We start from the raw sequence: 25,589 nt of genomic DNA, 5'->3' as shown, positions 1-25,589 counted from the left end.
TTTGTTGTATGAGGGCTTATGATAAAAACAGTGCAAGTGTCGGGCCGAAAAAATAAATATAATTTATTTATTTTTCTATGTCAGACTATATAAATTTTTAATACCCTCCCCACTTTGTTTTTCAAATATTTTAGTTTATTTAATTTTATCTATATTTATATTTAAAATTTTTGTTTTCTTCCCTATAAAGTTTTAATGTATTGTTTTTTTTTAAATATATATTTTTCCAAACTAAATAAATATTTGAAATTGAAATTTAAAAAAAAAATGAAAATTAATAAAATAAGATAAGATAAAGATAAAGATAAAGAAAGAAAGAAAGAAAGAAAGAAAGAAAGAAAGAAAGAAAGAAAGAAAGAAAGAAAGAAAGAAAGAAAGAAAGAAAGAAAGAAAGAAAGAAAGAAAGAAAGAAAGAAAGAAAGAAAGAAAGAAAGAAAGAAAGAAAGAAAGAAAGAAAGAAAGAAAGAAATTACAATATAAACTCTATCAAAATAAAATATAATTATTTTAAAAAGACAAATAAGAATTTATTAAAAAAGAAATATTTTATATTTTATTTTAAAAAAAAACCCCAGAAAACTCTTGGTAATGGCATCTTGGATTTATATATAATATGACATGAATATCTTAATTGAAATCTATGACCAGAGATAAAATATTGCCGGAGGAGGATGACTTGAAATTAAGCAAAATAATTATTCCCGGGCTCTTTATCCGAACGCCATTAATACAGTGATATTAGGTATGCTACTTAAGTTATTAATTTTTTAATTTCCGCTCTAACCAAAGAATTTGAGTTAAAGGAAGGCTTAAAACAAGCGACGCATGTGTAGACATGTGCGCCGCCGGTCAAATCGCCGACGCCTAGCCAAAAAAGTGTCGGCGCTCAACACGCCGCCTCCGATGTGCGATACATATTTTTTTTATTAAAAATAATATTAATTTTATGTGTTATTTATGAATTGTAATTAGAAGAAAAATATTGTTCAATATTTTTTTTTGAATTATTTAAAAAAATGCGATTTTATTTTTTTAAATTAATAAATGATATTTGCTATAAATTTGATTTGTATCAATCCATATAATACAAACTCGCTGGGCATGTCCGTGATCAACGTGCTAGACAAGATAAGATTAGGATAGTAAAACAGAAAAGGTATTGAAATATTATTATATATTTTATTCTTTTTATTCTTTTATTCTTTTATTTTTGATATTTCAAATATTTTTTATAAGACCATGAATTATTATATAAGGAGTAATACAATATTTTCTTAATGCAATCTACCATATAAAATTTATTTTTTATCAAAAATGAAATTTTAATTAATGTTTATTATTTTATTTCCATTATAACATATATAAAAATAGCAGGACTAAAACAATTATAATGGATGCAGCATTGCAATACCCTGTGACACAATACAGTATATCCTTGCAAGCTAAACCTACTTTTGCATGGAACATTTTGGATCCTTGATATTAAAAACTGATACATATAATAAAAGAACCAGTGTTGCTACAGATAAAGTCTTTTGTAATATATCCTTGCAAATAGCACTTGATAAAGTTGGTGAGGATGAAAATAATTATTCATTTTCAGAGTAAATTTTCTGATTATTTTAAAAATATTTGTGAATTTTTTAATTAGTTATCCAATTAAATCTTTTTCAAAAAATATCACCACATCAAACATTATAAAACATATACTTGACATGACTTATCATGTAAAGAATAAATAAATATCTAAACAAAATTTAAAAATATTTTTCAAACCCATTGCAAAAGATACAACTGATAAAAGATAAAAAATGTATTCTGGTAAGGAATTATATTCTCATGTGTAGCAAGGATTTAATGCCATTCTATTCTATAAATAATAATGGAATGCAATATTTTCTAAAGGGTATTTGTAAAATCATTATAATTCTTTATAGGGCAATCTTAATTTTTATTTTAACTGTTAAAAATCATATTATTTTATAATAGAATTAATTATTTTATAATTGAATATTTAAATAAAACTTCCCATAATTAGAATTTTTTAAGGCATAATGTTTTTATTATTAACTTTTTATTATGTATAAATATGGCATTATTTCAGATTCAAAAGATTTATCAGATAGAACAAGAGCCGGAGTGGATTAGATGATGTGTATCAATGAAAGCTTATATATGTGAATAAATTAATATAAGTCCTAAATTTTGTGCTATAACTTTTGATATGTGGACCGACAAATAAAGTTAATGATGCTTACTACTTTAAGGTAGTACCTATCAAATTTGTATTTAGTTTTTTTCATTTGGATAGGCACTACCAAATTTATTTATTATATATATAAAAAATCGTGATTTTTGGAAAGCCATTTTGGCCTAGTCGGTAAGAGCGTCGCTTACCAATCCGATGTACAAATTATTTAATCTTAAATTAGCTCGATTATTTGTCATCATAAAATTTATAAAATGAATGCCCCTTTTGCACTCGGCAGCGCTAAAGGGTAAATGTATCGACACATTTAAGAAATTTTATAAATTTCCCTTTAGGAATATCTTATTGAATTTATTTTTTAAATATATCAGTCAATCAATAAAAAAAATGGTTCATTAACAAAAGGACGACGAATAATTTGATAAAAAAATATTCCAATTTATTATTTCTTTGAAAAGTAGACTAAACTAACAATCAACCTATTTAAAAAATTTAGATTGATGAATTAACAAAAATTAAATGGTTTAAATTGAATATCACTTTTTAGCTTGAACTAAAAATAACAGATAGTGAAATTTTTTTTTTAAAGTTAAGAGTCTTGATAAATTGGGTAACTGTCTAAGTTGTTCAAATATTTTGGTCTCAGCGATGCTCAGAATAGTTTTAACTGTTTATTATAAATAATAGTTCAATGATATCTATTTTTTATAAAATATTTCAAGAAATAAAAATTTTTAAAAATCTGTCATGTTAGGGATTGTTATTGGATTTGCTTCTCCAATCAAATTGTTTTTATCAGCCTTCATTTATATATTATTTTAGTATTTATGACGATTTCTTATATAGAAATAATATTAAAATGATAGAAATCAAAATTTTTATTTTACTTGATAAATAAATATTATTAAAAGAGATATCAAAATAAAACATTTTGCTTATCTATCTTTTATGCTATAAATTCATCTTCTGGTCAGTAGTATCACTAAGGGTGGGGGAAGCATGGGCTCGACCTAAAAAAAATTCAAGAGCCCCTTCAAAATCCTATATTTTTTTTATGACAAATGATCTTGATAATGTTATCTAAAGAAAAAAAGTAATTTTGAATAATGGTAGCTAAAAAAGGTAATTTTAGATGATGCTACCTAAAAAAAAATTATTTAAGTTTCCTAAGATTGTAAAGGCTAGTGACGTCCCTAAATCTAGCTATAAAAATAATATTTAAAAAAAATTAATTTTTGATTTTTTATAATTTTTAAGTTATAACAATAATCACGAGAAAAGGGATTCAAATTTAACACTTTTAAAAAAGTATTAAAAAATTTGGGGAAGGGTCTCAATCACTTCTCAAAATTTGGAAAGGGGTGCTAAAAATAAAAAAAATTAGATGAGGGCTTAGCCTCTCGCTCCCCCTTGGGCAATATATCTCTAATTATCATTAACCTAAAAAATATCCTCATTTAATCGGGTAGGTAACTAATGGAGTGGAAATCCCTCCCTTACTAAAAATTTATGAAAAAATATATATACCGTTTTCATTAATTGTGAAATTCGTATTTTATTTCGAATAAGTTATATACTATTTTAAATTGTTACAAAAATTAAATTAATTTTTATATTTCTAATATTTTTTACACGAAAATTTGAAACACCTTTCTCATAGAAAATTCCTGTCTACAAGCCTGTATTTATTACATAGGATTATTTAACATGTCATATTTTATATATTGACAACAGAAGCGTCATGTCATCCATATTTATGGGAGGTACAGTTTATTCAAAAATATTTTTTTCAGCATGCTGAGGATTTCAACTTTAAGAAAATTTTATTTAACATTTGTTCGTACTTATGCCGATGTAAATCAACTTCACTTAACTTTGGCATCGCCTACTAAAGTATTTCGATTTTTAAAAAATGTTATTAAAAAATGTTATTAAAAATTAATTTACAGGTGTTTTATAATTCAAAAGTTGTTAAACAAGTAGATATACCTTCATTTAGTGGGAATTTTGGTGTTTTGGCTAATCATGTTCCTATTTTGGCCTTGTTAAAACCAGGTGTGATTAAGGTCTTCGAAGAAGATGGAAAAATAAATGATATATTTGGTATTTATAATTTATACTTTAAATTATTTTTTTAAGTGAGTAGTGGGACTGTGACTATTAATTCTGATTCAACATGTCAAGTCTTGGCAGAAGAGGCAATACCTTTGGATTATATTGATCAATCTGTATTTTTAAAAATTAAAAATTATGATTAAATTTATATTTAGGCTTGTAAAGAGGCTCTACATCATTATCAACAAGAAATGAGTAAAGCAAGTGAAGATCAAAAGGCAGAATTAGCAATTGGCATTGAAGTTTTAGAAACAATTTCAAAATTAGCCTAATTATTGTTTGTATTTTTGGATATTATATATGGAAGAATATGTTTTTATTGAAATATGAAGCTTATATTTAATTCAAATGACATTTATTTGTAATTGCTTAGAGGTAATAAAATAATTGAATTTTTCTAGTAGCAACTAGAATATAGCATGAAAAATATTGCATTAACCATCATTAAATTTTAAAGCCATCCTCAAAATAATTGTCAGGATTATTTAATATTCAATATTTGATCAGAGAAATTGGAAGTGGTATTTGTAACTATAAAATTTTTTTAAATCCTGAACTTTCTATAAACATTATCTAATAACAGCTATTCTCCTACATGCCAAGGCTCTGGTATTATCTTTAAAAATAATAATTGCTGTTATGTGCATAAAGAAAGAATTTTTCTAGACAACAAATCTACTGTAGTGCAGATATATCACAGAGCTCTAAAAATATATGCTAAAGTTTATATTTGGTTCATGTACACTTCTGTTATTCTTCTTTGCAAAGACCTTGAAATTATGATCCAATATTACTCAGAATCTCAAAAATCATTTTAATGTTTATTTTTATATAAATTGTATACAACTTTCAATTATTGTAGAGTTGTGCAGTACAGAATAAAATTGTAACTAAGATACAAAAGACTTTTTTTCATGTACTCACTATCTTTCACATTTTTAATAAGATACTTGTAACTGTATTGAAGATACTTTATTTTCAATATTTTCAAAAGAATCTTATCTATTTTATTTTCTTGACAATCAGTTATATTTTTGTTTAAAAATTTCATAATCACGTATAACCTTATTTTTTTAATTTGTAGTATTACTAACTGGTTATCCTGACTGTTTGGCATTATTGTTTGTTTCTTAATTTTTTTATTTTACCAAGTATAGTATTTTCTACTGAGGTTTGTTATAAGCAGCACTCGAATTAACTCCTGTTAATTTATTTATCATCATTTGAATTAAATTGTAGGAAAATCTACATGCTCATTTAGTTATATTATTTATTTTTATTACACATTATGGCATCCCCATCTAAGTTGCATCCTGAATTAAATGCCATCATATAAAGACATCCACAAAATAATATCCAGCCTAGATTTATTTTTTTTAAAAATATATTATAATTATTTTTGAATAGCTAGTAATTGTGATATCAAATATTTGGTTTTAAAATATATGGCCTGAATATTTTTTTTAAAAAATTTTCAGGCCTAGCTCGGCCTGGCTATATTTAAAAAATTAAAATATGACAGAGATCTTCATGGGCTGGCCCCTGCATGCCAATACCAGCTAATATTATATTTTCTAGTAGGGCTGGGCTGGGCCGGGCCTGTGTTTTAAAAAATTTTTTTAATGGGCTTGGGCCTAAAATTATTAAATTTAGATTATTTAAAACAGTTGCTACTTTAATGAAATATTGACTTTTTTTCTTCTAATAATAATAAATTTCAGTAGTGTAAACAAAATGATTGCCTAAATATATTTAAATTTTGTTAATTTTAATTAAATTAAAAAAAATTAAATTTGTGTATGGGTTTGGGCTAGGGCTCAGGAAACTTTTGTGATACTTATTATGGACTTAAGAATTTTTTTAACATTAAATATGGGCTGGGCATAGGCCAAAAAAATTTATTTACTGTTAGGTTGGGCTTGGTCAAAAAATTAAGGCCCATTCTCTCAAATATGGCCCGATCGGTACAGCCCAAGCCAGGCTTGCAGGTCTCTGTTTTTTAATATTTTTTTATAGAGAGAAATAAAAGTTAACATCCGTCATCAATAAAATAACTTGATTTAAATCCACTTATGTTTAATTTGGCGAAAGCTGCCAAATCTAAATATTCATTCGAAATTTTATATAGGCATTTCAAGTTCAATATCATTTATTAATATGGTATGGACTGAAGTAAAACTCACATATGAAATTTTTTTATGTTTTACTTAATTTATCTTAGTCAAGGATGAATATTAATTAAACGCGTCCATCAAATATATATTTATTTATATAAGAATCCACATTAATTTTATTTAAACTCGTGAAAATTACAGCTAACTCATAAGTTTAATAAGGTAATGATATATAGCTTTAAACGTTATAAATTTTTTTTTTGTTTCACTATAATATTAGATAGCGTTGTAATTTTATCATTATATAATAAAAATTTTGATGCATTCGAGTAGTTTCTGTCGCCTAGTCCGTTCAGTGCGTGTATCACAAAGAGATAGTTTGAGTTCTTTATTTTTCCTAAACTCAACTAGGTGTCCCATCCTTGGGGGGATTTATATAGTAGATCGGTGATATGATTCCATTAATTATATTGAAAAATAAACATTGTATTTTAATAAATTTTGTTCGTTGTATAGATCATTCCCTTTTATGAATTTAATGAATGAATCGATCTATAGTAAAATAATTTATCTTGATTAAAGTTTTAGATTTTCTCAGGTATTTTTGTTGTACTGTAAATTTTACACATATTTTAAAATAGTTAGGCCTGAGAGAAAGAATAATAATAAATTATATCCACAAAAAAATTAATAAAAATATAATAAAGTATCTTTTAATTTTGTTAAGAAAATGAAAAAGATTATAATATTCTTTTTGTAATAAAGTATTTTGATAGACATGTGCTGTAGATTAATTATTATTAAATATATAAAAAATTAATAAAATGCTAAGGCCCGGGGAGATAAATATGATAAAAGTGAGATAGCAATGAAATAAAATATTATTATTACCTTTTAAATATCATCTTTTTAAAATGTATAAATAATATTATGTATTGCATATTTAAGATGGAGTTTAATTTGTTAGGTTTATATCTTTTTGGTTCAGGTTCATCAAAATTATAGATCAGATTTAGGTCCGGGTAAACCAAAAAAAATTAAAGATTATATACCCAGTTATTTAATAAATTATTGTTTTTCTGCCTATATTTTTTGACCTGGCCCTCTGTAAAATTTTCATCTATCTTAGGCCGCTGTTTTATCTGGCTTTGCTCTAGTAGTCTTTATAATATAAATGTTAGATATAAAAATAATTGATATAGTTTATCGAGTTTGCTATAAGTCAACTTAGAATTCTCTAATTAATCCACATTCATTCATAATGTTTTGATTTTCTTAATATTTTAAGTTATGGATTCTTTAAATTTAAAACCTCTTTCAGTATCATTTACTAATGAATCATTTAGTACTATATCATCAGATGATAATATCGATTCTGCTAAATTAATATCTCATGGAAATTTTGTAGTTATTCAATTATATCACGGTATTTAATCGATTATTTGATATGATATGATCTTTCACTATAGACAAAGAAAAAAATCCCTTTAAAAATATTAAACTATCCTCAAAAAATAGTTTTATGAATTATGGTGCCACAACACTTATTTGTTGTAATATGATTATTAAATTTCCAAATGAACAAGGTACACTTTTATACAAATATGGTGTAATTATTTTTTGTAGATGTTGAAAAAGCGTTAAATTTTCTTAATTGCTCATTAAATCCAACCAAAAATAAAAATGTATTTACCATGAGAACTGATGAGACATCTGAAGTTCAATACTTTCATGTAATTAGATTATTTTTTTCATACAAATTAAGAATATAATTTTATTGAAAAAATAGTTTTATAGCCTCCTCAGTCAACAACAAAATATGATGCAAGATTATATAAGAACTAACACATATTATAGAGCCATATTTGGAAACACATTAGATTTTAAAGATAAAGTAATAAATCATTTAATGTATTATAAAACTATGACTAATGGTTATCCTTTTATAAATATTTATATTGAAATATGATTATCTCTATATTAAAGATTTTCTGCAAACAATCACATTACATACTTTAAAAAACAAATTAATTTAACATGGAATTTGTTTAATTTCCATTTTATATATGAATTTTAATTTTTATCTTGAAATTTAGTTTTAATTTATCTAATGGAAATACTTATATCTTGAAACATATATAAATAAATATATAATATACTTTTTAATTTTCATATATTCATTTTGTTTATATATACATACACACATAGGTTATATTGGATGTTGGAGCTGGTTCAGGTATTTTATCCTTTTTTGCTGCTAATTGTGGAGCCAAGACAGTTTATGCAGTGGAAGCTAGTTCCATGGCAGTTTATGCTCAAGTATAATATATAAATAAATCCAGAGTTTGAAATGATCTCTTCAATAAAAAAAAATCTTAAAATTTTTTGAGATTAGCAACATTTGGTCAAATTTTATATAAAATTCCAAATATATTTTGTAAAAAAAAATATTTTATAAATGTGTCTCTTGTGATTTATATTACATAAAAAATCGTTCATGATGAAATCACAATTATTTATTTTTGTTAAAAAAATTGGTCCTAAATCTACAATTTTATGATCTTCAAAATATTTTTTTAATCAAAATTTTGCTCAAAAAAACAAACTTAAAGTAAATCATAGATGCACCAATATTACTTTTTTTTGTTAACTGTCTAAAAAAAATTATTAATATTAATTATATATTAAAAATATATAGAGATATAATTCATCAATTTCTTTAGTGTTGTTAAACGGCTTGTTTTGAGCCAATTTTTAAAAACGGCTAACTCAATATTTTATTCAGAATAATATTAAGCAAGCCTGAAGATTTTGCTCATATATGCCACAAAAGTATACGTCAATTAGGGAAATCTTGAAGCTTAGGCAATCCTTTTCTGGCTGAATAAAATATTGAGTTAGCCAATTTTTAAATATGGCTAACTCAATATTTTACCTAGGAAAAAGTTAGGCAAGCCTAAAGATTATGTTTGTAAAAGGAACAAAGGTTTGGACATCTATTAGCGAAATCTCAAGGCTTGGGAAATATTTTTCTGACTAAAATATTGAGTTAGCCGTTTTTAAAAAATTGGCTTAAAATGACCCGTTTAACAACATATTAAAAGTATAAAAAATAACCACCATTTTCTTTCTTCCCATTCTCAGGGATTTTTAATGAAATTTTTTCTTATGTTTTATCAGGGTTGCCTTTATACTTTAAGAGAGAAATCAGCCATATATCATTGTAGGCTAGGATGATATTTACCCATCATTAAGAACTAAAAAAAACCATGGCAATGTTTTTATTAAAGTTATACCAAATCAGGTAACTAGTCCGTGTCTAATTCTTCCCTATTTGTATCTGACTAGTTTTTTTTAAAGAGCTAAATCCCAAATCTTGGTTCTTTATATATATATATTATATATTAACATATTTCGCATTTTGTAAAATATAGAAAATTAAGAAATAATGTATTTACTACAATATCTTTAAATGAAATAAGTATTGAATACTGTCTAAAAAAATTAGATTAATAAAATTTAGAATATAATTTATAGATATAGAAATAAAGTTTAAAAAAAATATGGATTGTTCCGTAAGGAAAATAAGTTCTAATATTTATGAATAATGTCAAATATTTGCGATAAATTTGAATAATAGAAAAAAATTATTTGAATCGAATAGTTTTGTTTATCCTAAAATACGAATCAAATAACGAATAATTCATTTTAGGTAAATATAGAGATAAGATATATTATTTTTTCAAATCTAAGTACCGGAGTCAGCTGGTAATTTAAAAGAATTTCGGGATCAGAAACTTGCAGAGTTGTTAAATAGCGACGCTCCTGGAGTGCCGCTACATTTTTTAAAAACACCTGGAGCACCACTCCTTTGAGTGGGGGCGATAGCTAGCTCCTTTTAGTGCTAAAGTGGAGGAGCGCTGCTCCATCGCTCCTAATTTAATGTATAAATTAAATTATTTTATACATATTAATATTTATTAATTAAAATTGAACAAAAATAAAATTTTATTTAAATTTATCCATTATTAAATGTTTATACGAGTTTTATATTGATTTATCATCTAATCATTTTAAATATTAAACATCAAGTTTTTTCTTTTTATATTGAAAATTTTTTGGAAAATCTTGTAAGTCATATTAATAAATTTTATAGATATATAACAAAAAATAATTTTAGATATTATGGATTTAGAGATCATAAAGGAAGAAATCGAATTTCCATTTCCATCATACAAAAAATATTTTAAACTTCTAAAAGATTTTAGTCCAAATGATCAAACAAATTTAAGGGCAAAATGTCTTTTGTGCTTAAAACTATTTAATTTTCAAAAGTGAGGAGCTTCAATCTAAAAAAGCATTTAAAAGTAAAAAATCTTTCTTTTAACAAAATAATTTAGAAGATTTTTTTGGATTCCATGAAATTGATCATCAGGATGATTATATATTGGACAAATATTTTTTAAATAATGATTCCAAAATTACTATTTTTGGAGAAATTCCCATAATTAAAAAATATCTTTGCAAAATACAATACCTCGCTTACTTCTAGTGCTTCTGAGGAGCGCCTATTTAGTATTGCAAAAGAGGTCTTAGGGGAGACGCATGGATGTTTGTTAGATTCTAATTTAGAAAATTTATTACTTTTAAATGCTAATAAAAGGTTATCAATATTTTGATAGATCATTTAATATAAATAAAACTTTTTGATAAAAAAATATGATTTTGTTTCGTATACCTTTCTAAAAAAATGAAAATCAAAGGGGCGGTTATGGAGTGGCACTCCATTACTTAGAGCGGGAGCTAGCTCCTTTTAAAAATCTTGTAGCGGGAGCGAGAGCTAGCTCTTCTTGAGAAGGTAGGAGTGGGAGCTAGCTACTTTTAAAAATGAGCGTTAACAACTTTGGGAACTTGTATACCAGTGAAAAAAATTGAATGTGTAACATTATTCCTAATTTTTATAGTCACCACATAGAAGTTATATTTTATATTTTTAAATAATTTTGGAAGTATATTTTTTAGGTGTATCTAAAATTTTGGTAAGAGGGGCTGGGGGGGGGGGTATTAGCAGCTATATTTTCCCCCAAAAAATCTTATTTAAGATTGATTTTAAGTTCCATTTATTGTAGTCCTTTGACTATATTATATTTTCCTGAAATAATGTTGAGTTTTCGCTTATTTTTTTTCCATTTAAAAATCTTGAATTATAGTATTTTAAAAAAATTATTAACTTTTACTTTCTTTATAAATGATATATTGTCTTTTACTTTCTTTATATATGATATATTGCTTACGTTTTTGAGAGAGAGGGTTGTGGGGTGAAAATTTTTATTAGCTTTGAACAGACAAATTTGTGTTGAAAGAGAGCCCCCTCCCCCCCCCCCCCCCTTTCTCGGTTGCAATCCCTCTTAAAATTTTGATTTTTTAAGAAATCTTAATGACATATATAATACCTAGACTGACGATTCATTCATTAAAATGCATTTTTAAGCGTCGTTTAAAGAAAATCAGCTGGACCCGCCATTTTGGTAACACATATAGTAATTATACTCATGTTAAAAAACTACTATTAAATTGATAACTTGCTTCCTTATTATCTCGATGATCCGGTAATTCTTTAATAAAGTTTGCATCAGATATAGGAATAAATTAGGCTCTCGTTTTAAAATTTTAATAATGAATAGTGTAACCAAGATGGCGTCTCCAGCTGATTCGCATTGATGTACACTTTTAATGAATGAATCGTCAGTCTAGGTATTATATATGTCATTGAGAAATCTTTACAACTTCATATCTTTATAATATGAGTATAATCGTGGCCTAAAGATAATTCACCTTATTGATAAAAATATTAGTTTTGAATTCTAATCTTATATTATATCACAATTTTTTACTTCTTTATTTTCCACCCAAGAAACTCATAGAAGCTAACGGTCTCTCAGGCGTGATAAAAATAGTGAGAGGCAAGGTCGAAGAAGTCGAAATACCGGAATACGTAGACACCATCGTCTCGGAACCCCTGGGTTATATGCTCCTCAACGAGAGAATGTTGGAGACTTACCTGCACGCCAAAAAATGGCTTAGGCCTGGAGGTTTGAATTTGGCATTATCATAACGCCACCACTTTATTCCTTCTCTATTAATTTTTTAGGGATGTTACCGATATATTTTTATTTTATCGGATCGAGCCGATATTTCGTCTTTTTTAAATATCGGTTATCGACCGATATTGTACTATCCGATAAAATAGCGCCTTAAATTTTTGAAATTTATTTTTTGTTACTTATTATGTAAATGGATTAATGCTCTTATACAAATAAGTGATTTATCACTATTAATTTTATAGTATATAAATAATTTTGGATACACAAATATAAACTATCATAGTAATATATTTAGATGAACTTATGCTATGGGATAATTATAGATGTTATACTATTAAAAAGTATAAGAGATGAGTATATACAGATGTATGCATTATTAATTAAACGAGTAATATGTTTTCAGCATATAAAGTCAGATATGATATCGAATATGTAATTGGTCGATATCAATTAATATCTCTTCTCTTCTCTATATCTTATCTTTTAACACACAAAATGTATTTGCATGTTCTTACCTTTTATAATTATAAATTTTAGTATTTCCTTATTTTTTAGCATCATTCACATCATATTTATAATCAATCTATATTATAAAAATATTTACGGGCCTTGGCTGGACAAATTTTTCAAAATATTTTTTAAGGCCCAGGCCAAGATAAAATCTGATAGTGAATTTTCACCAGCTATTTTGGGGTGTGGTGCACTCCACAAATATACTTTTTGGATCAGAGATCAGCTTGCATTAGGAAGGGAAGGTCGCAGTTTTCCTGAGGTTATTTCGATCTTAGTGTTATTATATCATTCAGCTATAACCTTTAAGCTAAGCCTCGATATTGAGACCAAATTTTTTTTACAGAATATAAGCTGCTTTGTTAAGTTGTTTTTGGAATCGATGAAAGTTAGAGACAATGTATTCTACATTTTTAAAATAGACTGCCGACTGGGCCTACAGGGATCTGACCAGAAAGGATCAATAGATTTTAATCATAATGAATAGCCATCTAAAAAAAATATTTGTTTATTTTTTATTAAAACATTAATACAGGTCGGATGTACCCAACCAAAGGAGACCTACACATATCTCCATTCACGGACGAAGCCCTTTTCATGGAAACGTTCAATAGGAGCTCGTTCTGGTTTAACATGATAGATTTCATTCATTCACTCATTTAAAAGGCATTTTTAATAATATCCCCCCCCTCCCCAATTTGTGCTTATTTAATATATGGGTCACGCGGATTTAGATCCCTGCAGATCGGACCAAAACTGAACTCAGGCAAAAAAAATTTACGCCATGCTCATTGGCTAAGAAAATAATTTCTCTGAGATTAGAACAAAGCGATTGGCGATTTTTTATTTAAACCTTATACCGTTAAATTTAAATATTAATATTAAAAAATTTGGACTGAGCTCTAGCCTATCAGGCCGGAACAGAATTATACCTAAAAATAAATGATATATTTTTTAGATATAAAAAAGGTTGATAAATTGTGATTTCATTCTTTCATTTAATTATATATTATCCTTACAGTAAATATCCGGCCCGATCCAATCTTTAATTTTGGCAGTTCTAAAAAAAAATAATTTTATTATTAACACGACATAAATATAAGTCAAACAAATATTACTTAATATATGTTGAAATCGATGAGATATAATACTACTTTTACCTAGGATAAATATACTTCGATACAAATCAGCTGGTTATGACACGCCATTTTGATTTTTTTTATGTAATATTAAAAAAATTTTGTAGAATTTTTTAAAAAAAATAGAATCATTTATTTTCAAAAATTCTTATATTAAAAACCAATATGGCGTACCAATTAATTTGAATTCAGCCACGCTTCAAAATGCATTTTAAATTGAAGGAATCGCCAATCGGGTTAGCGATATATGTAATTGGTTGTGCTTAGCAAGCCTGTCTATACTTGAATATGGATAGAGACTCTAAGCATTTCCCCCTAAACTACTATAAGCTCATAATGCTGAGGCCCCCTAGTTCCTATAATAATTCATTTATAAATTGGATACCGATTATGTGTTAAGTTATCGTCTTAGATTTGAATGCCATACTTGCTAGAATGGGTTTTGTTCATTTAATGAGGGAATTAAGTATATTTACCTTTAAATGAAAGATTAAGGGGAGCACGATAAATTATTATTGTTTAAATACGATGAGATATATTTAGAGATTTTTATAGCTATCATGATTCATAAAATAAATGTGTTTCGGATGGATTGAATTGAAATTTAGAAACATTTGACGTAAACGGGGAAAAAAATGATACTTTAACTTCATTTTTATTTCTCACCATAACTCTCAGGTCTCAGAATTCGTTTTACGGAATGGATCTGACGAGTCTCCAGGCAGAAGCTCAAACCGAAGTTTTCCAACAGCCAATCGTTGTAAGGAGTGAATATATTTATAAAACGATATTTAAAAAAAATTACATTTTATTAAATTTATTTTTAAATGTATATGTTGTATTCCATATCAAATCAACTGAAGATTCAACCCGTCCCTCTTCGATTTTTTTTAAAATTTGCATGATGGTAGTATATACACTAACTAGCAATAAGATAAAATTTTAATTCTCAACTCAGCTTACTTCATGAGATATGGCCATCTTTAAAAACGCGAAAAGTTCAAAATACACCATATTTAATTTTAAATATCTTAAAAAGTAATTAAGCTAAAGGTATAATTTAAACTTTATTAAATAACTCTAGAATAGCCCTTTAATATGATATAAAATTTATTATATTAAAAATAATTTTATTACCAAAAACCGGAAATGGTTATAAAATAAAAATTGCCCTTTTTTTTCTTTCAAAATTTTTTAACAAATAGACATTATATATCTTAATATTTGTACAAAATTTTAGATTGGGACCATTACTGGGCCAATAGTTATAACGCTTTAAATATAAATAGTATGGCTTAAATTCTATATTATACGAAATGAGTAATTATTATTTTTAACAAAAGTGATAATATTTGTGAATAATAGTATTAAAACTGAAATCCGAACCCCATCTTAAGATTTATATTCGCCCCCCCCCAAAAAAAAAAAAATTTCTTCTTTAATTCGAGATTTTTGACCTTTCTATGAGTGAATTATGTAGATTATTTTCTTTGCCAGATAAAAAATTATTTTTGTGATCGTCAGAAATATATTTTCATAAAGATTATTTTCTACTTATAATTAATTATCAAATAAAATAATTATCATAAAAATCAAATTCAATTCCAACAGCAACAGCCGTCATTTTTATTGATTAATTTTATAAAGCCATTTTTCTAAGAAAATTAAATTATCGGTATTCATTATCCAATTTATTTTTAATTTTATATAAAATTAATAGCTATCTTTTATTCCTTTCCAAAAAAATTTAAATGTCTAGAAAAGTTATTTCTATTCCAGTAAAGTGCTGTAATCCCTTTAGAATGAAATCTCATTCAGTACGTTACGATCTCAGAAATGTTTTACAATGGATGATAGAAGTGAATTCTGTCTTATCAATTAATCAAAATATTTGTAGCTCTTGCCGGAAAAAAATTAAAAAAATATTCAACAAATCTGATCTCACCTTTTACTACTACGATCCCGATCACATTACCTTCTATTTCTAACTTACCTTCTACCTCAACTATTATTGAAACATTTAGCGATTCTGAACCTGATCAACCATGCAATAATCCCGACTCTTATATAGATTTTAATACTTCAATTTCAACTTTAAATGAAACTTTGCCATTTTTAGGTGAGACACCTATTAAAAAGAAAAGGTTAAATGAAAAAAAATATCCTGTAAATAAATTTTTGAAAATTCAGGGAAAAATTTAACAGTTTTACCAAAATCTTGGACTCTTGATAAAATTGAAAAGGAATTTTCAACCACAAATTTTATGGCCCGGACAGCTAAACAATTAGTTGAAGAAAAGGGTGTTTTGTCAAACCCAAATATCATAAAACCAAGTAGAATAATTCCGGATGACACTGCAAATAAAGTAATAGAATTTTATAATTCTGACGAAAACAGCAGACTTATGCCAGGTATGAATAATTTTATATCACTGAAAGTTAATGGAAAAAGGAACCAAGTACAAAAGAGATTAGTTTTGTGTAATATAAAAGAATTATTTACCAATTTTAAAGAAATAAATAGTAATATAAAGATAGGTTTCAGCAAGTTTGCTATCACGATACCAAAAAGCTGTATTTTAGCAGGCAGGTCTGGAACGCATACAATGTGCATCTGTACATTTCATCAAAATTTTAAATTAATTATAATTGGGGGTAAATTAAATCAGTTAACTGACCAGCATAACTATCCATTTCCTCCCTTAAAAGATTATAAACATTACATTGCACAAAGTCTATGCAATCCAGCCCAACCTTGCTGTCACTTAAAGAAATGCCAAATGTGTCCCGGCACTTTGGAACTTAAAGAAAGATTACATTTATTGTTTGATAATAATGCCATAGATATAACATTTAAACAATGGTTGGCGGCAGACCGTATTACCCTCGAAACGTTAACTAAGTCCGCCAGCGAATTTGTGCAGTATTTGATTGAAAAATTAAATATTTTAATTCCTCATGCATTTATTTCTTTGGAACAATCTTCATTTTTTAAGTCATTAAAATCGAATTTGAAGGATGAGGAATATCTAATAATATCCGATTTTGCAGAGAACTACGCTTTTGTAGTTCAAGATCACGCTCAAGGCTTCCATTGGACTAATAATCAGGCAACACTTCATCCATTTATAATTTATTACTGCGAAAGCGGTATCATCAAGCATATAAGTTATGTAGTTATATCAGATTGTCTTAAACACAATACTTGTTCCTTTTATTTATTTCAAATAAATTTAATTCAATTCTTGAAAGAAAGATTTGATAAGATTTCAAAAATTTATTATTTTTTTGATGGAGCCGTTACCCAGTATAAGAACAAAAAAAACTTTGCAAACCTCTACAACCATTATAATGATTTTGGGATCAAGGCAGAATGGCATTTTTTTGCAACTGCACATGGCAAAACTCCTTGCGATAGTTTAGGGGGAATTACAAAGAGGTTAGCTGCTAGAGCAAGCCTGCAACGTCCTTATGAAAATCATATATTAACTCCTATGGATTTATATAATTATGCGAGAATTAATATCCCGGGTATAAACTATACATTTGTCAGCAACGTTGAATATTTAAGAATGGAAACCAATCTCGAAAATAGATTTTTAACGGCCAAACTAATTCTCGGGACACAAAAATATCATTCATTTATTCCAATGGAAGGAAAAATGAAAGTCAAACGTTATTCTAATTCAATAAATAATTTAATGTATGATATTATTTAATTTAATATGTTTATAACAATATTAATTTTCCATTTGATATTCATGTAATATAAATAATTAGCTAAATAAAGTTATAAATATTTTTACAATTATTTTCTCTCTAAAATAAAATCGCTAAACTTATATGTTAAATATGACATAATGTCTACTAGTGGGCTGACAGCCCGAAACATTTGTAAAAAAAATATAGTCAGCCCGATCATAAAGGAATTTTCTTTTTATTTGTTTCGTAAATTACTATATATTTGGTATAATTTTGGATTTAAGCCATACTATTTATATTTAAAGCGTAATAACTATTGGCCCAGTAATGGTCCCAATCTAAAGTTTTGTACAAATATTAAGAAGTATAATGTCTATTTGTAAAAAAAATTTGAAAGAAAAAAAAAGAGCAATTTTTATTTTATAGCTATTTCCGGTTTTTGGTTATAGACTTTTTATTAATAAAATAATTTTTATATCATATTAAAGGGCTATTCTAGAGCTATTTAATAAAATTTAAATCATGCCTTCAGCTTAACTACTTTTTGAGATATTAATTAAATATACTATATTTTGGAATTTTCGCGTTTCTAAAGATGGCCATATCTCATGAAGTAAGCCGATTTGAAAAGTAAAATTTTACATTTTTATTAGTTAGTGTATATACTACCAACATACAAATTTTTTAAAAATTCGAAGGGGGTCTAAAAAAATCGAAGGGGGTCGGGTTGAGAATCGACTTTTTTTGGTTGATTTAATATGGAATACAACATATATTTCTTTCTTTTTGATATATATTTTGTTTTCTTTTTGATATATATTTCTTTCTTTTTGATATATATATTTTGTTTCTTTTTGATATATATTTTGTTTCTTTTTGATATATATTTTGTTTCTTTTTGATATATATTTTGTTTCTTTTTGATGTGTATTTCTTTCTTTTTAATATCTCATTGTGTTGTTTAACAAAATACGAAACAGAACTGTTAAGGAGATATCGAAGATGTTTCAATTTTTCTTTCTTAAAAAATAAAATAAAATTAAATAAAGGATACATTCGACGTTAGGATATGCATGGCTAAAAGTGTAAAGTACGTTATCGATTTTATCACCTTCCAAGAAGCCGATTTGCAAGACATAACCATAGACCTTTATTACGAGATAGAATTCTCGTCCCATTTGCACGGGCTGGCATTTTGGTTCGATGTTGCCTTCATTGGACAAACGTATATTAAATAACCCGGGATTCATTTATATTCACCTCATCGCCAAAAACTAAACTTAATGTACTTTTTCATAAGCAATAATGTATCGAGATACATTTGACCTTTATTTTATTGTTGTATCTTAATTACATGTCTAAATATTATTTTAACGAAATTTCGAAAAATCAAGAAAATTAATTACAAAAAGACTCAATTTAACAAAATGAACGAGTTATAAAAATTTTTTGTTGACAATGAATTTCCGATTGACACTTGCCAATCTTTTTTTTTTTAAAAAAAAATCGATTTTGTTATCCTTTAATACATTATTGCTTGTTAGAAATAAATCAACTTTTTTTTGAAAAAAAGGAGGTTAGAGATCAGAAGAAATAACGTGAAAAATTTTGGAAGGAAAATGAAATATATTTTAAAAATAAAATTAATATGTAATGCAAAAGTCAAACCATATGGCTATCGACCTCGCCCACCGAGCCCCTGACCCATTGGTACCAGGTGAGGTGCTTGTTCAGCCGGCCTCTTCTTTGCCTTTTCGGTCACGTGGTTGTAGGAAAATTGCACCTAAAGTCCAATTCCAGGTAATATTAACTATTAAAACACCGAGTGTTTTCTTAAATTATGTAAAATTATTAAATGACAATAACATAGCCTTTGTTCACATATCAATTCTTTGACGCAAATGCACTGTATTGAACGCCCTTATTCCTATATTCTAATCAAAGGAACCATATGGCATCTAGTTATTTTGTCAGCTGTAGTGTTGTTAAAAAGTCCTATTCGGATCTTTTTAAAAAACGGCCCGATTAAGATTATAACCAAAATAACATTATGTAGAGCCAAAGATTTCATTGCTGGTAGTAGTGTTATTGAACGACTCGTTTTGAAGCCGATTTTTAAAAACGGCTAACTTAATATTTTACCAGGAAAAATATTGTCTAAGCCTCGAGATTTCACTGTTAGATGCTTAGACCTTCGGGCCATCTAGCAAAATCTTCAGGCTTGCGTAATATTCATTAGGATAAAACATTTAGTTAGCCGTTTATAAAAATCGGCTCAAATGGAATCGTTTAACAACACTAGCTGGTAGAATGCTAAGACATTTATTTGCCAAATCACGACGCTTACAAAATATTATTTTAGCTAAAATCGTATTCAGGCTCATTTTAGAAAATCGACTCAAAATCGGGCTTTTCAACGACACTAGTCAGCTGGCTGACAAAATATCTGGATTACATTTGGTTTCTAAACTCGATCCTATTTTCAGCCAAATAGCTTTTTTTTAAAAATTTTACCTTTTGTAGAATGGTCTGCGTTGATCTCCAATAATTGAATTTTTTTAAAAAATGCTAGAAGATCCGCTTACCGACAGTTCGAATCTTAGTCGCTTTCAGATGACATTCTGAATTGTGATCTTACTTTGCAAAGAATTTTTGTGCAACTAAATCTTTGATTTTTGGAAGGGGGAGATACCTTTCGCTTCAAAATTTATCCTTAAACTATTCAAAATTATAAGATTTATTTTTAAAAAAAAAACTTTTATCAAGGCAAAGCTATGACGTCGAAATGACCCTAACAAATCAGACCACCGGAAATACTGTCACCAACACCAAAATCGACCTCAAAAATCCTTACTTCCGGTACACCCCTGGGAGTTCGGTCGTTTCTTACAATAATAGCAGTAATAGTAATAACACAACGAGTAATGGCCTTGATTCCTCCAACCCTGTTTATGATCAACAGCAGGTTCATGCTCAGATCCCGACCAACTACCAAGACGCCATTGTCAACAATAGCGATCCGAATTTGGTCAACGGTGGTAACAATTATTACTACTACGACAACGCCTCTAACGATGGTCAATATCTACAAAACCAACCAGAGATGGCCGTCATTGCCGCTACTCCCGGAAAGCCTGACCCAAATAATTACTACTCACAGAATTTCAATAACAACAATTGCAACTACAATAATAGTAATACTTGTGAACCAGGGCTTCAAAACACTCGTTATGGGGCCTTTCACGCAAACGCCTTAAGCGGAGGTTTCAACAATTACAGCCAGCAAAATAGCGGCTCGAATACCAACATAAATGACCTAGCCATTAAAACTATGCTGGGCCATCAGCAACAGCATCACCAGCAAACTAGAAATCACCCCAATTTTGGAAGCAACAAAAGGATGAACACTAAAGGAACACATTTGCGGAACCCACACGTTACTAGTGAGTAAAGTTGTTCAAAAATATCCGAAATATTTTGGAAGGAAGGGTCGGGAGGATGTAACCTAACCTAATACTCGCCTATTGGTTAAATTTTTTTTTGAAAAAATTCACCTTGCAGGTCCAATCAAAAAATTTTGTTTAACACGCGTGCCCAATGTTATAATATTATTTGATTGGTTGATTTAGCTTTGATTTATTTTGATAATTATAACTCCAATTTCCCCCAAAAAATTATAAAAAAACACCTGTTGTGGACCTCTGATTGAAAATTACATTTATTCCTGTGAGTCATATTATTAGTTTCACTTACAATTACCGAAATTTTTTAGGATTGTACACGTCCCTGAAATCCTGTCTTTCAAATCCGTTTTAAGGGTTTTTTATCAAACTTTTTGAATGCCTCGTAATTAAAACACGGGTGATAGACATATGCCAATATATGTTAGTTGTATTACTCCAGGAAGTTTATATTAGTTTTTTTTTATAAAGACAAAACGTGTCAATTTTGATGTCATTTATCTGATATTAATCGCGTAAGATATTTCGGAATTAGCACCTATAATGTGAGCCATCTTTTTTGCAATCAACTGTGAAATAAATTCATGGTGCTGGAAAATTAAGGATCAACATCTCGCGTTATTACCCGAAAGTTGAGCTACTTATACAAAATGAATCATCTAGTTTTCTCGTCGTCCTATTGAATCTCTTTTAACACTACTTTAGTCTTGTCCATTATGAAATTTTGGCAAAAAAGTGTTTGTAAATTATTTGAAAATAATTAATAATTTTGTCAGATGTTTAATCCAAAAATTGTGCCTTAAATTAAATTATTTTTATTTTTTTCTAAAATGGTCCCATTATTAAAAAAAATTTTTTTTAGAATGTCTTTTCCTACTACTTCTTAAGGAATGTCGTTACTATTAACGATACTTTCTAACAGAGATTGGCTCAGTTGCCATATACATCCGGATTTTTTTTAAAAAAAAATATTAAACTCGAACCACCGCAAACCCAGTTCGGGTAGGGTACGCGGTGGGGTCTACTAGTCCGTTTCTACATTTTTTTAGTATAGTTGGGTAAAATTAATATATTTTTAGCGGTTTAAGCCCGATTTTTAGTCTGCTAAACCTAGTTTTTAGCCGAAAACTACGGTCAAATAAGATTCAGTCAATTGACCCATATTTGACAAGTCAAATATGGTCAAATTCAAATAAATGTTGTTTAGGATAAAATATGTATGTATATTAAATTATTTTTTAAAATTCTTTAATTAATGTTTCGCTCTCCAGTGGCAGAACCTTGTTTTAATTTATATTCAATCTTATTTTCTATAACATTTTTTAATCAATCTTAGGTTGTGATACACTCTTACCAATTTTCTGGTTCTCGAGATCTTCAATCTGATTTCTTAGACATTTCTCTTAATTATTAAAAGTGAACAAAGCCCATTACAACAACTTGAGCCCGAAATTTGATTGTTTTTTATGAAAGTTACTGGTTTCTTACATATTTTGGCTATACGCCGCTTTTACTTCTGAAATTTATGATATCACTTAAAATATTTTAATGATCATCTCTTCATGAAACGACTAATTTTTGTATTATGTCATATGCTTCATTTTTCCCCGGCAAGCGACTGAAAATTGAGCCGAATCAGTCGACATTTAGCCATTACCCAATTATACCTTTATTTAGCGCGAACTTTTGTAAATTATATATTTATATTCGATTAAAAAAAATAAATAAAAATTAATTCAAGATATGAGGTCATCCTACACCAATGCAGTTCAAAATTTCTTCGTCGAACAAAATCACGAAATCAATAAAAGATGAAAAAAATGACATTTTTTTTCGCGCCATTTTTATCCCTCTCTTCCCTTTTCTCACTATTTTTTTTTTTTTAGAAATTTTAGATTTATTTTTTTTATATTTTATTTTTTTTTTAAATTTACAAAAATAAAAATGACCATATTTTTTTTTATATATAATGATTAATTAAAAGAAAATTAATGTTCGTAATTAAAATAATAATTTATGATTTTTTTTTATAAAGGCGCGTCGTTTGAATAATTCTAGAAGGTACGGTAAAAGTTGCTAAAAGCGAACTCGAATCGAGTTGCGGCTAAGTCCACCCGTAACTCCACTAGGAACATTATCCACGGCTACAAATTTTAAATACGATTTTGAAATCATTTTTTTTTTGACTGAGGAGTGAGACTGGAAATGGGGAATATTACTTTATATACCTACAATGGATAATAATAAATTTGGGGTTAAAGGATATAATATAGTTTGACCCTAGCGTCAAGTTACGCCCATAGCGTATTTACGGAGTCTAATTTTAAAAAGATTTTAGATCACGAAATTGGACTAGAGATTAGCTCGAGCTTTAAATATTTCGGTTCTCTACAGTTTTTTGTGCGGTCTTGCCTTGTTACATTACCCTGCGTTTAGCGCGAATTCGCCAGTTAAGTGTACAAAATATGATATAAATATAACAATTTTAACTTTAATTTTTTGTATACTTCATCGTGCCATCTGTGAATGCGGGGTTATTTTCCAAGATCTAAAAATGAAAATTCTTAGTAAGACCCTAAAAAAATTATACTATTCTTTTTGGAATAGTATAATTATCACAGAATTTATTTTAAAAAAATAATTTTTTTAGGTCCGGTCTGGGTTTTATATTTTCAGGTTTTACCCGGATTTTTTTATCTTTAACAATTATTTATATTAAATTTTTTAAAGTTAGCAAATGGCTATTCGGGCCCTGACTTGGGTATTTTTTTTAAACCCGCTATAGATATATCTTAAAAAATTCGAAATATGATCCAGGCCTGGCTTGCAAATCTGATAATAATTTCCTACTACATAATCTATATTTTTTTAAATATAAAATTAATATAATGGATTCAATTCGGGATTAGGTTATTTTTCAACACAAAAAAAAATTCATAATAAGTTTGCCCAACCATCTTAAAATTGGTTTTGCTTCTGTGTCTCCTAAATTTATGCGGGACGTATGATCTAATTTATTCCTTGACATTATAAATTATTAACATATAAAATTTTATTTTTTGTAGAAAATCTTTGGTTTCTCCACAGTTCCACTGATTCCCCATCATAGAATATTAACATAAATTGCTCAAATTGTATAATGTTATATAAACAAGAGATCTGCAAAAGTAGGCCCGGCCCGAACGGGCTCCAGATCGGGTCCATATTTTAAAAAAAAATCGAGATCAGGTTAGGCTTTGGGAATTTTTTTAGAATATATTCTTAAATTCATCAATTTTATGTTGAATAGTTTAAGTAAAATAAAAATAGATTTTATTTGAAGAAACTAGACGGCACATGATATATATATTTTATTTTGAGTAAATAAAAAATTTTTAAAAAGTTAATTTTCTATATTTAAATAAATCCGGGTAGGCATAAAATTTTCTTAAAAATATCCGGGTTCGGACTGGGCTTGAAAAATAGGCCCGATGATGTAGAGGATTGCATGCTAGAGTTTATATATATTTTACTATATGTAAAAATGATGCAATATATTAAAAAACTAAGTCTTTTTCAATCCGTAGAGATCCCTTGTCCCTACAAATCTTAACACAAACATCTTTGATATCAAAGAGCTGTCTAAAATATATAACTATAATCTTCTCTATATTAGCCACATTTGCTGGCCGAGCTTTAACCACTTCAAAGAACTCTGTTCGCATCAGTAAAATTACCAATGAACCCAGGGAAGGTTTTTATCTAAGACAAAGGCTTTCCATTAGTGATCTGCATAGGGCCTAATTTTTCAAGCCCGACCCAAAATTTATTTTATAAAGTTTTGCTAGGCCCGAACCCGAGATTTTTTTAATAAAATCATGTTGGCACGACCCGAATTTATTTAAATATAGAAATTCATTTTTATGATTACTCGTAATAAACGATATATGTTATTTGTCGTCTACTTTCTGTAACTAAAATCACATATTTTTATTTTACATAAAAAATTCAACATATAATTGATAAATTTAGATATTTTAAAAAATTTCTAAGACCCGGCCAGAATTTCTTAAAAATATTAGGCCCGAACCAAACTTAAAGCTCGTTCGGGTAGGGTACGGGCCGGGCCTGCATCTCTACTTTCCATCACCATTCATAAATCCAATAATTACATGGAAGCCTCCTAACCCAAGGAGCTACCCTAACTTTTTATTGTAAAAATCTATTTTACATATTTTGTTTATAATCGTCAATCA

General features: G+C 27.6%; 2 protein-coding genes across 3 annotated transcripts; both read left to right on the top strand.

Annotated features, from left to right (window-relative positions):
- The first annotated feature begins 3,979 nt into the window (after positions 1-3,979).
- On the top strand, positions 3,980-4,727 carry LOC135928386 (ATP synthase subunit delta, mitochondrial-like). The gene is made up of 4 exons (XM_065464837.1): positions 3,980-4,102; positions 4,159-4,312; positions 4,349-4,437; positions 4,480-4,727. The coding sequence occupies exons 1-4, from the start codon at positions 4,004-4,006 to the stop codon at positions 4,594-4,596; spliced, it is 459 nt and encodes a 152-aa protein (XP_065320909.1). The 5' UTR covers positions 3,980-4,003; the 3' UTR covers positions 4,597-4,727.
- Positions 4,728-7,700: 2,973 nt separating this feature from the next.
- On the top strand, positions 7,701-23,613 carry LOC135927768 (histone-arginine methyltransferase CARMER-like). Of its 2 annotated transcripts, XM_065463938.1 has the most exons (13): positions 7,701-7,758; positions 7,799-7,864; positions 7,908-8,024; positions 8,065-8,171; positions 8,228-8,332; positions 8,647-8,757; positions 12,353-12,530; positions 13,588-13,678; positions 14,870-14,951; positions 18,943-19,118; positions 19,556-19,693; positions 20,660-21,336; positions 23,096-23,613. In XM_065463938.1, the coding sequence occupies exons 3-13, from the start codon at positions 7,961-7,963 to the stop codon at positions 23,167-23,169; spliced, it is 1,803 nt and encodes a 600-aa protein (XP_065320010.1). In that variant the 5' UTR covers positions 7,701-7,758; positions 7,799-7,864; positions 7,908-7,960; the 3' UTR covers positions 23,170-23,613. The 2 variants fall into 2 exon arrangements, with proteins under 2 accessions (XP_065320010.1, XP_065320011.1); XM_065463939.1 differs by having other exon boundaries at positions 7,745-7,864.
- Positions 23,614-25,589: the final 1,976 nt, after the last annotated feature.

The sequence above is a fragment of the Gordionus sp. m RMFG-2023 genome, chromosome 4 (genome assembly GCF_954871325.1).
Source record: "Gordionus sp. m RMFG-2023 chromosome 4, tfGorSpeb1-WG-v2, whole genome shotgun sequence".
Lineage (NCBI taxonomy): Eukaryota > Metazoa > Nematomorpha > Gordioida > Chordodea > Parachordodidae > Gordionus > Gordionus sp. m RMFG-2023.
This window is presented reverse-complemented; position numbering and strand designations above follow the sequence as displayed.

Excerpts from the sequence above, each read along its gene's own strand:
- LOC135927768 (XM_065463938.1), top strand. The coding sequence starts at position 7,961 with ATGAATTATGGTGCCACAACACTTATTTGTTGTAATATGATTATTAAA. Across the intron at positions 8,172-8,227 it reads CTGAAGTTCAATACTTTCAT|TTTTATAGCCTCCTCAGTCA; the intron begins GTAATTAGATTA and ends TTGAAAAAATAG. Across the intron at positions 13,679-14,869 it reads TTCAATAGGAGCTCGTTCTG|GTCTCAGAATTCGTTTTACG; the intron begins GTTTAACATGAT and ends CATAACTCTCAG.
- LOC135928386 (XM_065464837.1), top strand. The coding sequence starts at position 4,004 with ATGCTGAGGATTTCAACTTTAAGAAAATTTTATTTAACATTTGTTCGT. Across the intron at positions 4,103-4,158 it reads CTTTGGCATCGCCTACTAAA|GTGTTTTATAATTCAAAAGT; the intron begins GTATTTCGATTT and ends ATTAATTTACAG. Across the intron at positions 4,313-4,348 it reads AAAAATAAATGATATATTTG|TGAGTAGTGGGACTGTGACT; the intron begins GTATTTATAATT and ends TATTTTTTTAAG.